This window comes from Macaca mulatta, chromosome 7 (assembly GCF_049350105.2).
Source record: "Macaca mulatta isolate MMU2019108-1 chromosome 7, T2T-MMU8v2.0, whole genome shotgun sequence".
NCBI lineage: Eukaryota > Metazoa > Chordata > Mammalia > Primates > Cercopithecidae > Macaca > Macaca mulatta.
The window spans coordinates 48,579,394-48,598,834 of NC_133412.1; the positions used below are offsets into that span (position 1 = coordinate 48,579,394).

The following is a 19,441-nucleotide window of genomic DNA, read 5'->3' on the forward strand; positions in this document are numbered from 1 at the left end:
CCCTGTTTGCCTGGGTGTCAGCAGCAGAGGCTGCAGAAGATAGAATACTGCTGAACAGCGAGTGTACCTGTCTGATTCTTGCTTTGGAAGCTTCCTCTCAGGGGTGTACTCCACCGTGTGAGGTGTGGGGTGTCGGTCTGCCCCTAGTGGAGGATGTCTCCCAGTTAGGCTACTCAGGGGTCAGGGACCCACTTGAGCAGGCAGTCTGTCCGTTCTCAGATCTCAACCTCCGTGTTAGGAGATCCACCGCTCTCTTCAAAGCTGTCAGACAGAGTCGTTTGCGTCTGCAGAGGTTTCTACTGCTTTTTGTTGTTGTTGTTGTTGTTTAGCTGTGTCCTGTTCCCAGAGGTGGAGTCTACAGAGACTGGCAGGCCTCCTTGAACTGCTGTGAGCTCTACCCAGTTCCACCTCCCAGGGCTTTGTTTAGCTACTTAAGCCTCAGCAATGGCGGGTGCCCCTCCCCCAGCCTCGCTGCTGCCTTGGGGTTAGATCGCAGACTGCTGTTCTAGCAATGAGGAAGGCTTCGTGGGCGTGGGACCCTCCCGGCCAGGTGTAGGATATAATCTCCTGGTATGCCTGTTTGCTTAAAGTGCAGTATTGGGGTGGGAGTTACCTGATTTTCCAGGTGTTGTGTGTCTCAGTTCCCCTGGCTAGGAAAAGAGATTCCCTTCCCCCTTGTGCTTCCCAGGTGAGGTGATGCCTTGCCCTGCTTCAGCTCTCGCTGGTCGGGCTGCAACAGCTGACCAGCACCGATTGTCCGGCACTCCCCAGTGAGATGAACCCAGTACCTCAGTTGATAATGCAGAAATCACCTGTCTTCTGTGTCTGTCACGCTGGGAGCTGGAGACTGGAGCTGTTCCTATTCAGCCATCTTGCTTCGCCCCCTCTAAGATACTTTAATGGTGGATACATGACATTATGCGTTTGTCAAAGCCTGTAGAAATTTACATAATAAAAAGTAAGCCTTAATATATGCAAATTTTTAAAAATCACTTAGGAGTTTAGAGGATCTCAGAAAGGAATGCAGACTGACAAGAGAATCTAACTGCATTACAAATATATGAAACAACCTCCCTAAAGGGGTGGGGGAAAAGGCACTGACCTAAGAAACTTTGGAAATGAGCCTGTAAGACTAAATGCAAAAGCAATTACACCTAATCATTGTACTTCAGTTGATAAAGTTGTTTCTCGTTGGGGGTACACATTAAAAATTCTGATACCTCTATACATACATACTGGAATTGAATAATTAAGTAAATGGAGAGTTGATGGTTTGAAGCCAAACTTCTTGTTGAAGTAGAAACTTTCAGATAAGCAAGGGAAAGAGGCTGGAATGGTTCATTTGGTGATGGATTAGAGGTGGAAACATCAGTATGAACTCATCTTTAGCTTAATATAGACACAGATGGCACAGATAGTTACTTAGAGAAATATTTATAGATATATGCATATACACAGGTTTCTGTACACACATATATTTTTTTGCTGTGTCAGCTGAGAGGAACTAAAGGAAATGACCCCACAGTAGCAAGAAGTACACTTAGCCCCCAGATCTTTGTTTCTAATACTAGCCTCCAATAAAATGAACTATGGCTCCTCAGAAATGGCTGATACTAGGACCATGGCAGAAATTAGTCTAGAAAATACTTGAGTCAAAATCTTGTAGTGCCAGAAAGTAAGAAAGTGCTCAGAAAAAGAAAAAAAAATCCACATCGATGGGAGCCAAAGGGGCATAGGAGCCAATTGCAAGAGCTTCCAATGGCCAAAGCTGGAACAATTTGAACAACAAAATAGTAAAATTGTATTGGATAATAACCCAAAGCATAAAATAAATATACATGAGTTCAGACTCTCTGTCCTCAAGGAGGAGGAGCTTAACTTCCCACTCCCTAAGTGTGGGCTGCACATGGTGACTTCCTTACAAATAGTTGAGTATGAAAAGGAGAGGATGCAATGGTAACTTTACATTGGAGAAACCTGAAGAACATAATCTCAGCCTCAGCCTTGAACATGTTGATCAGGGTCAACATCAACAGTAATAAGTCATATTAATAATATATACCAACTGGGCATAGTGATCATGCCTGTTAATTCCAGCACTTTGGGGGGCCAAGGAGTTCAAGACCAGCCTGGGCAACATAGTGAGACCCTTTTCATTTTGTAGACAAAATAAGAAGTAAAACATTAGCCACACATGATGGTACACACCTGTAGTTCCAACTACTTGGGTTGCTCAGGTGGGAGGATTGCTTGAGCCCAAGAGTTTGAGGTTAGGATGAGTTATGATTGCACCACTGAAACCCAGCCTGGATGACGGAGTGAGACCTGGTCTCAAAGAAAAAAAAAAAAAGGAGTTATCTTAACCCCCATCTAATCATGAGAAAAATATCAGACAAATCCTGATAGAGGGTCATCCTACAAAATAACTGATGAGTATTCCTCGAAACTGTCAAGTCATCAAAAACAAGGCAAGTCTGAGAAATTGACACAGCCAAGAGAGCCTCAGGAGGTATGACAACTAAATGTAATATGATATCCTCCATGGGATCCTGGAACAGAAAAAGGACATTAGATAAAAACTAAGGGAAACCTGGATAAAATAGGGGCTTTAGCTACTAAGAATATGTTTATATTGGTTGATTAATTGTAACAAATGTACTATACTAACACAAGATGTTAACAATAGGGGAAACTGGGTATGGGGTATATGAGAACTCTCTGTACTATCTTCTTAATTTTTCTGTAAATCTAAAACTGTCCTAAAAATAAAGTCTATTAAAAATGAAAGCATCATTTTAAGACCTCAGAATAATCAGTGGTTTCTGTCTCTCCTGCAGTTTTGACAGTGTTTCTTGCCTTGCTGACTCTTCTTCCCTCTCTGACATCACCTTTGATGGCAATCCCATAGCTCAAGAGTCATGGTACAAACACACTGTCCTTCAGAATATGATGCAGCTGCGCCAGCTAGATATGAAGAGAATCACGGTGAGAACCCTTCCAAAGTGTTCACCATGTTGTTGTCCTTAGTGTGGATTAGGAAATTGGGGGGCATATTCTTTGCTTGAAATGCTTCTTAATTTTACTGAACTATGGGTTATCATGATTGTATACTTCATAATTGCAGTTATGTAGTTTTTACTGCCTGACCCCATCCCCAGTCTAATTGAACAGGACTTTAAAAATTCCTAGCCTTCTGTTTAAATTAATCATCATGTTTATTTTTCATTCTTGCTTAATATCCAACTAATAATTTATTTTGAAATGAATGAGTGAGAATTTTGTTAAGTTACAACGCGTAGTGGTTAAGAGCATGGACACTGGAGCCAGATTGCCTGCATCTGAATTCTGGCTTGACTGCTTTCTAGCCATAGGCCTTTGGCAATGTATTTAACCTTTGTATACCTCATTTTACTCAAAGTAAAATGGGGATCAGAATTATGTCATAGGGTTGTCGTGAAGATAAAATAAAGTACTACTACACCTTAAAAAATAAGGTACTACACCTTAGACTGCGAGGCTTTTAGGAGGCATTTGTATGTAGTTGTTATTGTTGATGTTATACCTCCCAAAGTAGCTACCTCTTTTTATTCATTGTATCTCCATGTTAAGATATTTTCTACACTTAGGTGTTTTAATATGGTTTCTGATCTAAGTGGAATGCTGTGCACAATATCCCCCTCTTTTTAGGTGTACAATGTGTATTAGCATATTATAGGCTCCAAGAAGTTCTGTAATTAAATAAACTTATTTAACTTTGTTTCTTTGACCAGGTTTATTTGTTATTAGAAAATGCATTTTAATAATCTCAGTTCGATAGTCTCTGACCTAGAAAAATATCCTAAGCCTCTACCTATTTTCTCTCTTCTGAACTGCTGTTTTTCATGTGAATTCTGATGATCACCTAGGTTTATGCAGTTGCCAACTGACCTATTTCTTTGTATATTAGGATCACAATGTGTGCAGTTTTCATTTATGCCTCAGCAATACTGTGGACCTCTAAGTTGGCTAGCTAATAGCTAAAAGTGTGGATGAATTGATGGATACCAGAGGTCTTCTAGGGTTCTGCCTCTCTCTCTATTCCATGGTGGAGCTATGGTTCTTTGTCCTCTTAGTTAATTCGGCTCTATAGTGTCAACACTGTTTCATACTTTTGTGGTAACTCTTTACCCTTATCGCCATGTCTTTCTTAGTTAAGCATCTTTGCTACTTCTTAAATTGCTCTTTCTAATGAGGTTGAGATGAGTGGGATAAGAGTTAGAGCTAGCTCATTTATATAAATTAGTACTTAATTATGTGGTATGTTCCTCATAGTGAATTTATTTGTCATTCTTGTCTACCCAAACAATATATAGTCTTTAAGGGTAGAAACCATTCTTCTTTCTTGCCTGGCACCTACAGATTACTAACATCTAATTCTCACACCACATTCAACTTTTACTAGTTATGTCAATATTGTTCTTTATAGCATAAAGATGCAATTTAGAATTATACATTGCATTATAGATGAATTTTGTTGTCATGTCTCTAAAGTCATCATTTTTCTGGAACTATTTCTCATTCTTTCTTTGATTTTCATGACTGATATTTATGAAGATTACAGGTCAGTTTTTTTGTAGAATGACCCTCAATTCAGATTTTTTGATGTTTCCTCATGATTAATTTTTACTTATAGGTTTTTGGCATTAATATCATATTAGTGATTTTGTATTCTTCTCATTGCATCTTAGACCAGCATGTTTTACAACATGTTATTCATATTTATCTCTTTATTGAGGATGCTTACTTTAGGAAGATTTCTATCAAACTTTTCTTTGTGAAGTTTCTCTTTTTCCCTTTGTAATCCCATTCCTCATAAAAATTTAAATTTATTCATTCATTCATATCTATATGGACTTATGGTATTTAGTCTCACCTTTTGTTTATAACTTTTTAGTAATTTTAATGTGGAAGCTGTACCTTTTTAAAGGACTTTTTATAACAAATGTCAGCAAACAGCCTATGAGCTGGCTGCCTGTTTTTGTAAATAAAGTTGTATTGGAACACAGTGATGCCCATTCATTTATGTATTATCTATGTCTGCTTTGATGCTGCAACGGCAGAGTCAAGTAGTTGCTATGGATACTATATGGCCTACAAGCCCAAAATATTTATTATCTGGCTGAAAAAGTTTGCTGATGTCAGTAACTATTTTTGCTTTTTAAGAAACAATATCTTAATTGAATTTTTGTGTAAATTACCATATAAACATTCTTACTGTGGTGGATTACACAAATATTTAATGAACTTCTGTGCATTGGGGCAGTGGTTCCTAAACTGCATGCAGAGGATGCTGCAGTGAACTCATAGGGAGTGAATATTTTTAACTTCCAAGGGAAACATAGTGAGATTTGACATTTGTGAGACTGTGAGCAAATTAGTAGCTCAAACAGTTTACCATTTCAACATTAGTTCACGCTATATTTCTTTCAATCACATCCTATCTTTGAAAAGCTGAATTTTCAGTAGTTGTTGTAATAAAAATAAATACCTTGCCAAAATCAGTGTGGAACAGGAAATGAGGGTGGCAGTGTCCAATGTGATTCTCTGTTTGAGAAGTTGTATAACATCCTCCTGGTTCTACACATTCCATTGATAAGTAGCTGTGGTTATTTAAAAATGATATAAAATTTTTTCTTTCTATTTACATATATTATTTTTTAATTGCTACTAAATTGCTAGACCATGAATACATACTAAATTGTTTGGACCTAACTATTTAGTAAACAGAGTTGTCACATATTTCTTTTGGCCTAGAGGCACTGGGAAAAAGTCCCTGAGACGCTTAGGTATCTTGAACTCAGGAGTTTCTGTACTAGGATATATATTAGACAATATAGATGAAAAGAGCAAAATCACAGTTCATGCTCTAAAATTAGTCATCTGCAGAGGCAACCATGCGGCCGGATTACAATGCAAAATGGCAATCTAGAGAGATGAGATTGCTAGATGAATCAATAGAGATATATGTTTGTGTCAACACACTTATACTCAGGGCAAAGTGATGTCAAAGAGCAAAGCAATCCCAAGTCTACCTGAAAAACAAAAAAGTTCCAAAGGAGAAAATGACTGACTCAAGACTTTAAGAGTGGTAAAGAAGAAGGAGAATGTATTTATGGAGAATAAAGGCATGCAAAATACAGAAGGAAGCTGAGAGAATATAGCAGCTGATAGCAGTTTAAAATGGCTAAGCATTGAATGTACATGGCTGAGGGGCATAGAGGGAGACAAGTAAGTCTGACAGGCAAGGACAGGCAAGGGCTAGGGCATTTTATATCATAATAAGGAGTTTAGATTTTTGTCTTGGACATAGTAGGAGAAACCCTTGAAGAGTTTAAGGTAGTTAAATTGGATTTGCCTATTAAGAAGACTGTCTTTCTGGGTTCAGCCTTGAAGATGGATTGGAGAGGATGTGATGGGTGATGAGATGAGAAGCAAGATTAATCAGAGTAAGACTCTGGGCATCTGATCCAGAGGAATGGCAAGAGATAATATGATGCCATCTATCACTGGCCTCAACTCCTATTTTGCTTTATCTTTCTTAAGAAGAATGGGTTTTAGTTTGTAAAGATTACATAAAGATTAATAAGATAAAAGTGAAACTTAGGATAGGTGAATAAATAAGTTGGAACTCAGGCCCATATCTAGAGCAAGGGTTGGCAAATTTTATCTATAAAAGACCTGATAGTAAATATTTTAGTCTTTGGGGCCTGCATATTCTCTGTTGAAACTACTCAGTTCTCCCATTGTAGTATGAAAAAAGGCATAGGCAATACATATATGAATAAGCATGACTCTGTTCCAAGAGAATGTTATTTAGAAAAACAGGTGGCTGACTTTGGCCTGTGTCCTAGAGTTTGGCAGTCCTTAATCTAGAGCACTGAATAAATCACTGAGCCATTGAGAGTTGTGTCTAGGTAGGGGTATAGAATAATGGAGCAGCTGAAAGGTAAGATGAACTAACTTTTTTTTTTTTTTTTGCAGTATTACTTTATTTATTTATTTTTTATTATACTTTAAGTTCTGGGATACATGTGCAGAACGTGCAGGTTTGTTACATAGGTATACATGTGCCATGGTGGTTTGCTGCACCCATCAACGCGTAATCTGCATTAGATATTTCTCCTAATTCTATCCCTCTCCTTGCCTCCATACCCCAACAGGCCCTGCTGTGTGATGTTCCCCTCCCTGTGCCCATGTGTTCTCATTGTTAAACTCCCACTTATGAGTGAGAACATGCAGTGTTTGGTTTTCTGTTCCTGTGTTAGTTTGCTGAGAATGATGGTTTCCAGCTTTATCCATGTCCCTGCAAAGGACATGAACTCATTCTTTTTTATGGTTGCATAGTATTCCATGGTGTACATGTGCCACATTTTCTTTATCCAGCCTAAGATTGATGGGCATTTTGGTTCCAAGTCTTTGCTATTGTGAATAGTGCTGCAATAAACATATGTATGCATGTGTCTTTATAGTAGAATGACTTATAATACTTTGGGTATATACCCAGTAATGGGATTGCTGGGTCAAATGGTATTTCTAGTTCTAGATCCTTGAGGAATTGCCACACTGTCTTCCACAATGGTTGAACTAATTTACACTCCCACCAACAGTGTAAAAGCATTCCTATTTCTCCACATTCTCTCCCGCGTCTGCTGTTTCCTGACTTTTTAATGATCACCATTCTAACTGGCGTGAGATGGTATCTCATTGTGGTTTGATTTGCATTTCTCTAATGACCAGTGATGATGAGCTTTTCTTCATGTTTGTTGGCTGCATAAATGTCTTCTTTTGAGAAGTGTCTGTTCATATGCTTCCCTCACTTTCTGGTGGGGTTGTTTTTTTTCTTGTAAATTTGTTTATGTTCCTTGTAGATTCTGGATATTAGCCCTTTGTCAGATGGATCGATTGCAAAAATTTTCTTCTGTTCTGTAGGTTGCCTGCTCACTCTGATGATAGTTTCTTTTGCTGTGCAGAAGCTCTTTAGTTTAATTAGATCCCATTTGTCAATTTTGGCTTTTGTTGCCATTGCTTTTGGTGTTCTAGTCATGAAGTCTTTGCCCATGCCTATGGCCTGAATGGTATTGCCTAGGTTTTCTTCTAGGGTTTTCATGGTTTTAGGTCTTACGTTTAAGTCTTTAATCTATTTTGAGTTAATTTTTATTTAAGGTGTAAGGAAGGGGTCCAGTTTCAGTTTTCTGCATATGGCTAGCCACTTTTCCCAACACCATTTATTAAATTGGGAATCCTTTACCCATTGCTTGTTTTTGTCAAATTTGTCAAAGATAAGATGGTTGTAGATGTGTGGCATTATTTCTGAGGCCTCTGTTCTGTTCCATTGGTCTGTATATCTGTTTTGGTACCAGTATCATGTTGTTTTGGTTACTGTAGCCTTGTAGCATAGTTTGAAGTCAGGCAGCATGATGCCTCAAACTTTATTCATTTTCTTAGGATTGTCTTGGCTATGTGGGCTCTTTTTTGGTTGCATATGAAATTTAAAGTAGTTTTTTCTAATTCTATGAAGAAAGTCAGTGGTAGCTTGATGGGAATAGCATTAAATATATAAATTACTTTGGGCAGTTTGGCCATTTTCCCGATATTGATTCTTCCTATCCACAAGCATGGAACGTTTTTCCATTTGTTTGTGTCCTCTCTTATTTCCTTGAGCAGTGGTTTTTAGTTCTCCTTGAAGAGCTCCTTCACATCCCTTGTAAGTTGTATTCCTAGGTATTTTATCCTGTTTGTAGCAATTGTGAATGGGAGTTTGCTCATGATTTGGCTCTCTGTTTGTCTATTATTGGTGTATAGGAATGCTTTTGATTTTTGGACATTGATTTTGTATCCTGAGACTTTGCTGATGTTGCTTATCAGCTTAAGGAGTTTTTGGGCTGAGACGATGGGATTTTCTAAACATACAATCATGTCATCTGCAAACAGAGATAATATGGCTTCCTCTCTTCCTATCTGAATATGCTTCATTTCTTTCTCTTGCATGATTGCCCTGGCCAGAACTTCCAATACTGTGTTGAATAGGAGTGGTGAGAGGGGGCATCCTTGTCTTGTGCCGGTTTTCAAAGGGAATGCGTCCAGCTTTTGCCCATTCAGTATGATATTGGCTATGGGTTTGTCATAAGTAACTCTTATTATTTTGCGATATGTTCTATCAGTGCCTAGTTTGTTGAGTGTTTTTAGCATGAAGCGGTGTTGAATTTTATCAAAGGCCTTTTCTGCATCTATTGAGATAATCATGTGGTTTTTGTCATTGGTTCTGTTTATGTGATGGATTATATTTATTGATTTGCATATGTTGAACCAGCCTTGCATCCCAGGGATGAAGCCGAGTTAATCGTGGTGGATAAGCTTTTTAATGTGCTGCTGGATTCGGTTTGCCAGTATTTTATTGAGGATTTTTGCATTGATGTTCATCAGGGATATTGGCCTGAAATTTTCTATTTTTTTGTCTTGTCTTTGCCAGGTTTTAGTATCAGGATGATGCTAGCCTCATAAAATGAGTTAGGGAGGAGTCCCTCTTTTCTATTGTTTAGAGTAGTTTCAGAAGGGATGGTACCAGCTCCTCTTTGTACCTCTGGTAGAATTCAGCTATGAATCCGTCTGGTCCTGGGCTTTTTCTTCATTGGTAGGCTATTAATTACTGCCTCAATTACAGAACTTGTTATTGGTCTATTCGGGGATTCAACTTCTTCGTGGTTTAGTCTTGGGAGGGTGTGTGTGTCCAGGAATTTATCTATTTCTTCTAGATTTTCTAGTTTATTTGCATAGAGGTGTTTATAGTATTCTCTGATGGTAGTTTGTATTTCTTTGGGATCGGTGGTGATCTCCCCTTTATCATTTTTTATTGTGTATATTTGATTCTTCTCTCTTCTTTTTCTTTATTAGACTGGCTAGCAGTCTATCTATTTTGTTGATCTTTTTGAAAAACCAGCTCCTGGATTCATTGATTTTCTTTCAAGGGTTTTTCATGTCTCTATCTCCTTCAGTTCTGCTCTGATCTTAGTTATTTCTTGTCTTCTACTACCTTTTGAATTTGTTTGCTCTTGCTTCTCTAATTCTTTCAATTGTGATGTTAGGGTGTCAATTTTAGATCTTTCCCACTTTCTCTTATGGCCATTTAGTGCTGTAAATTTCCCTCTAAACACTGTGTTAGCACTCAGAGATTCTGGTACATCGTATCTTTGTTCTCATTGGTTTCAAAGAACTTCTTTATTTCTCCCTTAAATTCGTTATTTACCCAGTAGTCATTCAGGTGCAGGTTGTTCAGTTTCCATGTAGTTTTGCGATTTTGAGTGCGTTTCTTAATCCTGAGTTCTAATTGATTGCACTGTGGTCTGAGAGACTGTTATGATTTCCATTCTTTTGCATTTGCTGAGGAATGTTTTACTTCCAATTATGTGGTCGATTTTAGAATAAGTGTGATGTGGTGCTGAGAAGAATGTATATTCTGTTGATTTGGTGTGGAGAGTTTTGTAGATGTTTATTAGGTCCACATGGTCCGGAGCTGAGTTCAAGTCCTGAATATCCTTATTAAATTTCTGTCTCATTGATCTGTCTAATATTGACAATGGGCTGTTAAAGTCTCCCACTATTATTCTGTGGGAGTCTAAGTCTCCTTGTGGGTCTCTAAGAACTTGTTTTATGAATCTGGGTGCTTCTATATTGGGTGCATATATATTTAGGATGGTTAGCTCTTCTTGTTGAATTGATCCCTTTATTATTACGCAATGCCCTTCTTTGTCTTTTTTGATCTTTGTTGGCTTAAAGTCTATTTTGTCAGAGACTAGGATTGCAACCCCTGCTTTTTTTTTTTTTTTTTTTTTTTTTTTGCTTTCATTTTCCTTGGTAAATCTTCCTCTATCCCTTTATTTTGAGCCTATGTGTGTCTTTGCACATGAGATGGGTCTCCTGAATATAGCACACCGATGAGTCTAGACTCTTTATCCAATTTGCCAGTCTGTTTCTTTTAATTGGGGCATTTAACCTGTTTACATTTAAGGTTAATATTGTTATGTGTGAACTTGATCCTGTAATTATGATGCTAGCGGGGTTTTTTTGTCCATTAGTTGATACAGTTTCTTCATAGTGTCGATGGTCTTTACATTTTGGTTTGTTTTTGCAGTGGCTGGTACTGTTTTTTCCTTTCCATATTTAGTGCTTCCTTTAGGAGCTCTTGTAAGGCAGGCCTGGTGGTGACAAAATCCCTCAGCATTTGCTTGTCTGTAAAGGATTTTATGTCTCCTTCACTTATGAAGCTTAGCTTGGCTGGATATGAAATTCTGGGTTGAAAATTCTTTTCTTTAAGAATGTTGAATATTGGCCCACACTCTCTTATGGCTTGTAGGGTTTCTGCAGAGAGATCCAATGTTAGTCTGATGGGCTCCCTTTTGTAGATAACCCGACCTTTCTCTCTGGCTGTGCTTAACATGTTTTCCTTCATTTCAACCTTGGTGTATCTGACAATTATATGTCTTGAGGTTGGTTTTCTCAAGGAGTATCTTTGTGGTGGTCTGTGTATTTCCTGAATTTGAATGTTGGCCTGTCTTGCTAGGTTGGGGAAGTTCCCCTGGGTAATATCCTGAAGTGTGTTTTCCAAGTTGCTTCCATTCTCCCCGTCACTTTTAGGTACAGCAATCAAATGTAGGTTTAGTCTTTTCACATAGTGCCATATTTCTTGGCTGCTTTGTTTATTCCTTTTCACTCTTTTTTTCTCTAATCTTGTCTTCATGCTTCATTTCATCAAGTTGATCTTCAGTCTCTGATATCCTTTATTCTGCATGATCAATTCAGCTATTGATACTTGTGTATGCTTCATGAAATTCTTGTGCTGTGTTTTTCAGCTCCATCAGGTCATTTATGTTCTTCTCTAAACTGGTTATTCTTGTTAGCAGTTCCTATAACATTTTTTCAAGGTTCTTAGCTTCATTCCATTGGGTTAGAACATGCTGCTTTAGCCTGGAGGAGTTTGTTACTACCCACCTTCTGAAGCCTACTTCTGTCAGTTTGTCAAACTCATTCTCCGTCCAGTTTTGTTCCCTTGCTGGTGAGGAGTTGTGATCCTTTGGAGAAGAGGCATTCTGGTTTTTGGAATTTTCAGCCGTTTTGTGCTGTTTTTTCCTCATCTTCATGGATTTATCTACCTTTAGTCTTTGCTGTTGGTGACCTTCGGATGGAGTTTTTGCGTGGTTGTCCTTTTTGTTGATGTTGATGCTATTGCTTTCTGTTTGTTAGTTTTCCTTGTAACAGTCAGGCCCTTCTTCTGCAGGTCTGCTGGAGTTTGCTGGAGGTCCACTCCAGACCTTGTTTGCCTGGGTGTCACCAGCAGAGGCTGCAGAACAGCAAACATTGCTGCCTGCTCTTTCCTCTGGAAGCTTCGTCCCAGAGGGGCACCCACCAGATGCCAGACGGAGCTCTCCTGTATGAAGTGTCTGTCAATCCATGCTGGGAGGTGTCTGCCCATCAGGAAGCAAGGGGGTCATGGACCCACTTGAGGAGGCAGTCTGTCCTTTAGCAGAGCTCGAGCACTCTTCTGGGAGATCCACTGCTCTCTTCAGAGCTGGCAGGCAGGAACATTTAAGTCTGCTGAAACTGCACCCACAACCGCCACTTCCCGCAGGTGCTCTGTCCCAGGGAGATGGGAGTTCTATCTATAAGCCCCTGAGTGTGGCTGCTGCCTTTCTTTCAGAGATGCTGTGCTCATAGAGGAGGAATCTAAAGAGGCAGTCTGGCTACAGTGACTTTGTGGCATGGTGGGTTTTCTTATCTCAAAAGTAGAGAATATAAATTCCACAAATTGTGGCAGTTAACTTGATGTTGATTATGAAATAAATTTAAATTACATTATTAAAAGATGGTTTGTGGCCCAGCATGGTGACTCACTCCTGTAATCCCAGTACTTTGGGAGGTTGAGGTGGGCAGATCATGAGGTCAGGAGATTGAGACCATCCTGGCCAACATGGTAAAATTCCATCTCTACTAAAAATACAAAAAATAACTGGGCATGGTGGTGTGTGCCTGTAATCCCAGCTACTCAGGAGGCTGAGGCAGGAGAATGGCATGAACCAGGGAGTTGGAGGTTGCGGTGAGCCAAGATCGCATCACTGCACTCCAGCCTGGTGACAGAAGGAGACTCTGTCTCAAAAGAAAATAATAAAATAAAAAGATGGTTTGTGAGTACTTGGGAATTGGTCACTAGGAGGCAGCATTAGCTCACTAAAAAACAATTCATTCCAGAAAAAAAATTAGTTTCCTGCCCTAGAAATTACAAATAAACCTTGTCAGAGGAGTGCTATCGACAGTGTTTTGGTATTTAAGCAAAACATTTGACAAAGTCTTTCATGGCATCATTTTGAGTAAATTATATGACATGGTTATATAGATTTTTGATTCAAGTGTACTTACAGAACATGAAGTAATGGATTAATGCCAGCCTTTAAAGAAATCTGTTCTGGCATGCCATGAGGCTTTTTTCCTCCAGCCCATTCTATTCACGTTTTTATTAATGTCTAAGAGAAAATATTTGTTATTCTGGTAAAGTATGTGAATGGCAGAAACTAGAGAAATTAGAGTTCTTGATATATTGGTTGATCAAATGAGAATCCAAAAGTACCTTCATAGTCTAGAACAGGGTTTGGCAAACTACAGCCTATGAGCTAGATCCATCTGGCAGCCCACTTTTTGTACAAGTTTCAAGCTAATAATGGTTTTTATATTTTCAAAGCATTGTAAAAAAAAAAAAAGAAAGACCAACAAAGAAGGATATGAGATAGAGATCACATATAGCTCACAAAGCCTAAAATATTTATTATACTATCTGATCCTTTACAGAAAAAAGTTTGTTTATGCCTAGTCTAGAAAAGTAAGCAGAATTTAACAACATAAAAAAAATAGATGAATTGAAAATCCTGGACTTTACTCCATAGCAACAATCAAGCAAAACAATTCTTAGTACAAATATAGTATATTATAGAAGATTAGACTTAGCAGCATGTATTAAAGTGACTTGGAATTGCCAAATTCAAGTTGAATTAATTATGAGATGTGATTATTAAAAGTTAATATGGCTTAAAACTTCATTTATGGAAAAAGAGAATTCAGAAAATGGAGACAGTCCCATCCCATTTTTTTCTACAATGGTCAGATTACACTGAACTATTACTAGTTTTAGAGGGCAGACAACAAACTAGAGCATTTCCAAAGAATCTGACATGATTAGTTGACAAAGGAGAAGACATAAGGAAGATACCCCAGTAATCTTCACCTGTTTTCACAACTATTCAAAAAAAAGAGAGAATAGACACATGTTGAGGGGCTAGAACAAGGACCCTTGTATAGAAAATTCTGGGAGGCAGAATTTTCTCTTTTTTTATTTCTAAGGCAGCATTTTGTGAATGCAGGCAGTATTCTCACAATTCTGAAACAGGGCCGGGTATGGTGGCTCATGCCTGTAATCCTGGCACTTTGGGAAGCTGAGGCAGGTGGATTGCTTGAGGTCAGGAGTTCAAGCCCAGCCTGGCCAACATGGCAAAACCCTGTCTCTACAAAAAATACAAAAAATTTAGCCGAGTGTGGAGGCATGCACCTGTAGTCCCAGCGACTTGGGGGACTGAGGCAGGAGGATCACTTGAATCCAGGAGGTCAAAGCTGCAGTGAGCCAAGATCTCGCCACTATACTCAAGCCTGGGGGACAGAATGAGACCCTGTCTCAAAACAAAACAACAACACAATTCAGAAACAAACAATGTCTGAAGTTTTCACCTCAAGCTCACATTTAATTGGCTTAGTGTGAACTTGTTTACAATTTGCTCTTCACACACACACACACACACACACACACAAAGGAGCTCGTCTCAGGTGTAAGTTTTCTGTTTTGGTAGACATTACTTAATGTTCACCGATATGCTCTGGTTCCCCTCCTTTTTGACATGCGGGAAGATGTTTGGCCAATGAAATGTGAGCAGAAATAATGTATATAATTTCCAGGCAGAAGCATTTAAAAGCGTGATTCTCATGCTTCCTTCCCATGTGGTAGTCACTGTGGAAGCCTATATAAAGTTGAGGATGCCATCAGATCGAAGCACTCAGGAATACTTAGCCACTACATTGAAGACAGTTGCAGTGTTCTTTGCGTGATCAAGAACTAAACTGTTTTAAAATTATAAGCCAGTGAAAGTTTTGAAGTTGTTACAGCAACATAACCTACCCTGTTCTGGCTATTTCCCTCTCCAGCATTTTACAGATAATATCCCTGGACCAGAAGTCAGGGGACATGACTTCTAATCTCTAACACTAGGTGTGACCCTGCAAAAAAGTCAGTTTTGTTTGCTAAAAGTGATTGTTTGAGTAAAAATTATTGACCATCTCTTTGAGGGAAAAAAACCCTATGATTTTAAAGTCTGTTTTAATATTTTGTATGTTCAAAGAAAATAATGTTTATAACTAAAGTATATGGTTAAAACACACCTTGCCATTTGATTTTTTAAATTTCATAAAATAAATTGCTGCCTATATTAGGACTACTATTATTTATTTTGGATCAAATCTTCTTGTGTAATATATGCATTGTTTTAGGCCTTAATATCTGCTAACAAAGTATAATCTAGGTTATCAAACACCTATTAAATCACTGCATGGCTTCATTGACTTGAAATCATTTCTATATTGGGTCTGCATGGCCAAAATGAAGTGAGGAAAAAGTAGTTTTTTGTCCCAGATTCCCCCCCAACTTATTTAATTTTTTTATTTTTATTTTTTGCTATATAAAGAATATGGCTTTTGTCATATTCAAGAAGATGCCAGAATTTTAGTTTTTCTTTCTTACCAACAGATTTATAACTTATCTTCACAATTAGAGGTTTATTTTTATTGCTAAGTTTAGTTACTCAGTAATTATTTGGGCTGAAATATAGCTCTCAGATACATAAATTCCTTAAAACATTCAGTATTTGAATTGATTTGGTGTAAATCCAGTTTTCCAAGGTTTAGCTTTCCTTTAAAGCCCTACTGCCTTTAATAGAAGCTCAAATTCTTTTCAAAAATCTGATGAAATCATCTCATAAGTATGTGTAGTACGTGATCCATACAGTTTCCAGTACTGTTTGAAATTGGCTCTTTGAAAAACCAATCTGTTTCTAGTTCACATTTTATAGATGAGTCAACAATTGAACATCAATATATTTTGCTCTTTTAAACACTTTATTCTGAAATAGATTGTACTCTGTAGGTACCAAATCAGTATTTACTGAATAAAAGAATTTAACAGAATTATTGAAGCTAGGATTCAAAGTTCTGCATTTTTAGTTTAGTTTATTTCTCCTCATTAAAAGTTAAGAATAATTATTTTCCAACAGGGCATTGGTGGCTCATGCCTGTAATTGCAGCACTTTGGGAGGCTGAAGTGGGCAGATTACTTGAGGATAGGAGTTTGAGACCAGCCTGGCCAACATGGTAAAACCCTGTCTCTACTAAAAATACAAAAATTAGCCTAGCATGGTGGCACATGCCTGTAATCCCAGCTTCTCGGGAGGCTAAGACATGAGAATTGCTTGAACCCAGGAGATGGAGATTGCAGTGAGCCGACATTGCACCACGGCACTCCAGCCTGGGCAACAAGCAAGACGCAAGACTCTGTCTTAAAAAAATAATAATTATTATTATTATTTTCCATATTGTAAAAGACACTTAAAATTCACTAAAATAACATTACGTTTCCATTTCCTTTAAAACAACTAAAACATATGGCAGATCACTTCTGAGTTCTAAACTCTTCTTTATCTATCTAAAATCAGTAAAATTAATTTAAATATATCTTTATTATTAAAAAAAAATATGAATTTTGTTTCTAGCAGGCCATGGCTTCTGGTCCTGATCCTGGCCTTGTCACTAGCTATGTGACCTCATATAAGTTACTACTGTCTTAGAGCATTCGTTTCCTTATTTCTAAAATTAGAATTGTCTAGTGTATGCTTTCTCAGTTTTCTTTTTTAACTCTGTGTTGGTTTCTGTTTGTGCATTTTTAAATATAATTATTTAATCTAGGGTTTTTCTTTGTTTTCAGGAGCATGTATAGTGGTCCATCTTCTAGAACACATTTTCATAGTCTCTTTGACTTTCTTTAATTCTAATATAACATATATATACTGGTCTGCATAGGCTAGATTGTGCTGCAATAACAGCTTCTCTAACTTCAGTGAATTAAAACAACAAAGTTTATTTCAGGCTTCTAATACCTGTCTGCTTATGATGTGTGATTTTGGATCTTTGCTCTGTGTTGTCCTCATTCTAGTACTCAGGCTTTCAAAGTACCCACCTGTGGAGTTTTGCAGGTGCTACAGCAAGGTGAGAGAGAGAATAGTTGTATCATACATTGTCTTTGAAAGTTTTCAACCAGAAGTAAATACATGTCACTTTTGTCGATATGACATTGGCCAAAGCAAGTCACATGGCCACATCTAACTTCTAGTGGGCTAGAAGTGCTATCTCACAATGTGTCTTGGACATGCGAAGACACAAGAATATTTGGTGAACAGCTTTCATGACTAACCATCAGGTTTTAAATCAAATGTTGAAATCTGGTAGGAGTGTAAATTAGAACTGCATTTATGGTTTGCAGACATATCAAAAGGATAGAAATATGTCTATCATTTGATGTAGCAGTTTCGGTTTTAATAAATTACTGAACAGACATGGTTCATGCATTCATAGAGCTTATTTTATGGCGTGGGAGGCATGAGGGATAGCACCAGAAATAATTAAAATGAAACAGGTTAAGTGCTATGATAGAGAAGTATGTGGGGTGATACTAAAACATATAGAAAACATTCTCATCCTCTATTTTCCAGTTGACTGATCCTGTCTTCAGCTGTGTATAATCTGCTATTAAATCTCCCTTTGTTGAATTTTAAATTTCAATTCTTAGAATTTTTTGTTTCTAAAAGAGTAATTCTTCAAATCTGCTAAGTTACTTGTTATGGTTTCCTATCTCTGAAGATGTTTTCAAGCTTGTCTTTTATGAATAAATTGTCTTCTCAAATTATCTTATCATTTTGAGAATCTGCAAATCTTTTGGTAATGAAAATTAAAAGTTACATGGTTATAATTTATTAAAATCAGATAGTCTTCAGGGGGGAAAATGGTCCAGATTGTGTATATAGATTATAACCTTTAAAAATTGCTCATAGTGAATATTATCAACTGATACACAGAAATTGTAAGATTTGAGTTAGGTGTATGGGATTATGATTGATTTTTAAACATTTTTGTAAACTGTCTATGTTATTTTGTCGATTCTACTTTTTTGAGCTTTGTTGAGGTATGATTGACAAAAACTATATAAAATTAAGGTGTACAGTGTGGTGATTTGATATATTTTATAAAATGATTACCACAATCAAGTTAGTTAACATTTCTATCACTTCACCTAATTATATATATATATTTTTTGTAGTGAGAACATTTAAGATCTATTCTCTTAGCAAATGCCAAGATTATAATACAGGATTATTAACTACGGTCATCATGCTATATTTCATAGCTTTTAGAATTTAAAAAATGAGACTGGGCAACACAACTTAAAAACAAACCAAAAGTCATTATATTAATGGAGAATAATTTATTAATATAATTGGAGTTTTAAAAGATATTTAGCCTTGTTTTTTTCATCAAAAAAGTTCTGATTTTCTATCACAGATCCAGTCAATATTGTTAGATGTATTACTTTTATCCTTCTTACCTTGATGATAGAAACTTTAAACCTATGTGGAACCATGATGCACAGAGTACAAAAGGAAAATTATGCAAACATACATCTCCTTTTCTTCTCATTCTTTTTCCTTTCTTGTATGAGCTAGGTTCACGTCACCTCCAGAGCTGGGAACAGAGTTAGGAATGCACAGATTTTTAGCATTAGGAGGGAAGAAGAAAATAAAGAGAAACATACTAACTTTTTCTTTGAGAGTATATTTTCTGCTAGCAAATACTATGCCTCTCAAGAAGAAAACTGTACTTAATAGGACCAATGATATTTAGCCTTAAAAAATGGTTAAACTCTTCATAATACTTTTTGGAAAATGTCTTTTAGGAAGAAGAAAGGCGTATGGCATCTGTTTTAGCCAAAAAAGAGGAAGAGAAGAAGCGGGAAAGTCATAAACAATCTTTGCTTAAGGTATTTTCTCTGATGTCTACGTGGATGTGTGTGCACACGTAGACACACATACCCCAAAGCTGGCTAGCTAGTCTACTGGAAAAGTGGTTTCTAAACTTTGTAAGTTTTTTATTCCTATCAACAGAATGTATGCACCCCTAAAACTTTTACAAGTTATTATCTATAAATAAACCTGTACTTAAGAAATACAGTATGATATACATTATAAAATAAATGCAAAAGCTAGTTTTAAAA

General features: G+C 37.3%; 1 protein-coding gene across 11 annotated transcripts in view; it reads left to right on the top strand.

The window, feature by feature from the left end:
- The window catches only part of LRRC49 (leucine rich repeat containing 49), a 169,311-nt gene that overhangs the window by 76,151 nt on the left and 73,719 nt on the right, over nt 1-19,441 (top strand). For 10 of the 11 annotated variants that reach the window (XM_077939643.1, XM_077939649.1, XM_015142590.3 and 7 more), the window contains 2 exons: nt 2,838-2,985; nt 19,124-19,207. In XM_077939643.1, coding sequence (XP_077795769.1) covers nt 2,838-2,985; nt 19,124-19,207 — 232 coding nt within the window. Of the gene's footprint in view, nt 1-2,816; nt 2,986-19,123; nt 19,208-19,441 lie in introns of all 11 variants that reach the window. The other variant, XM_077939650.1, reaches the window with a different exon arrangement.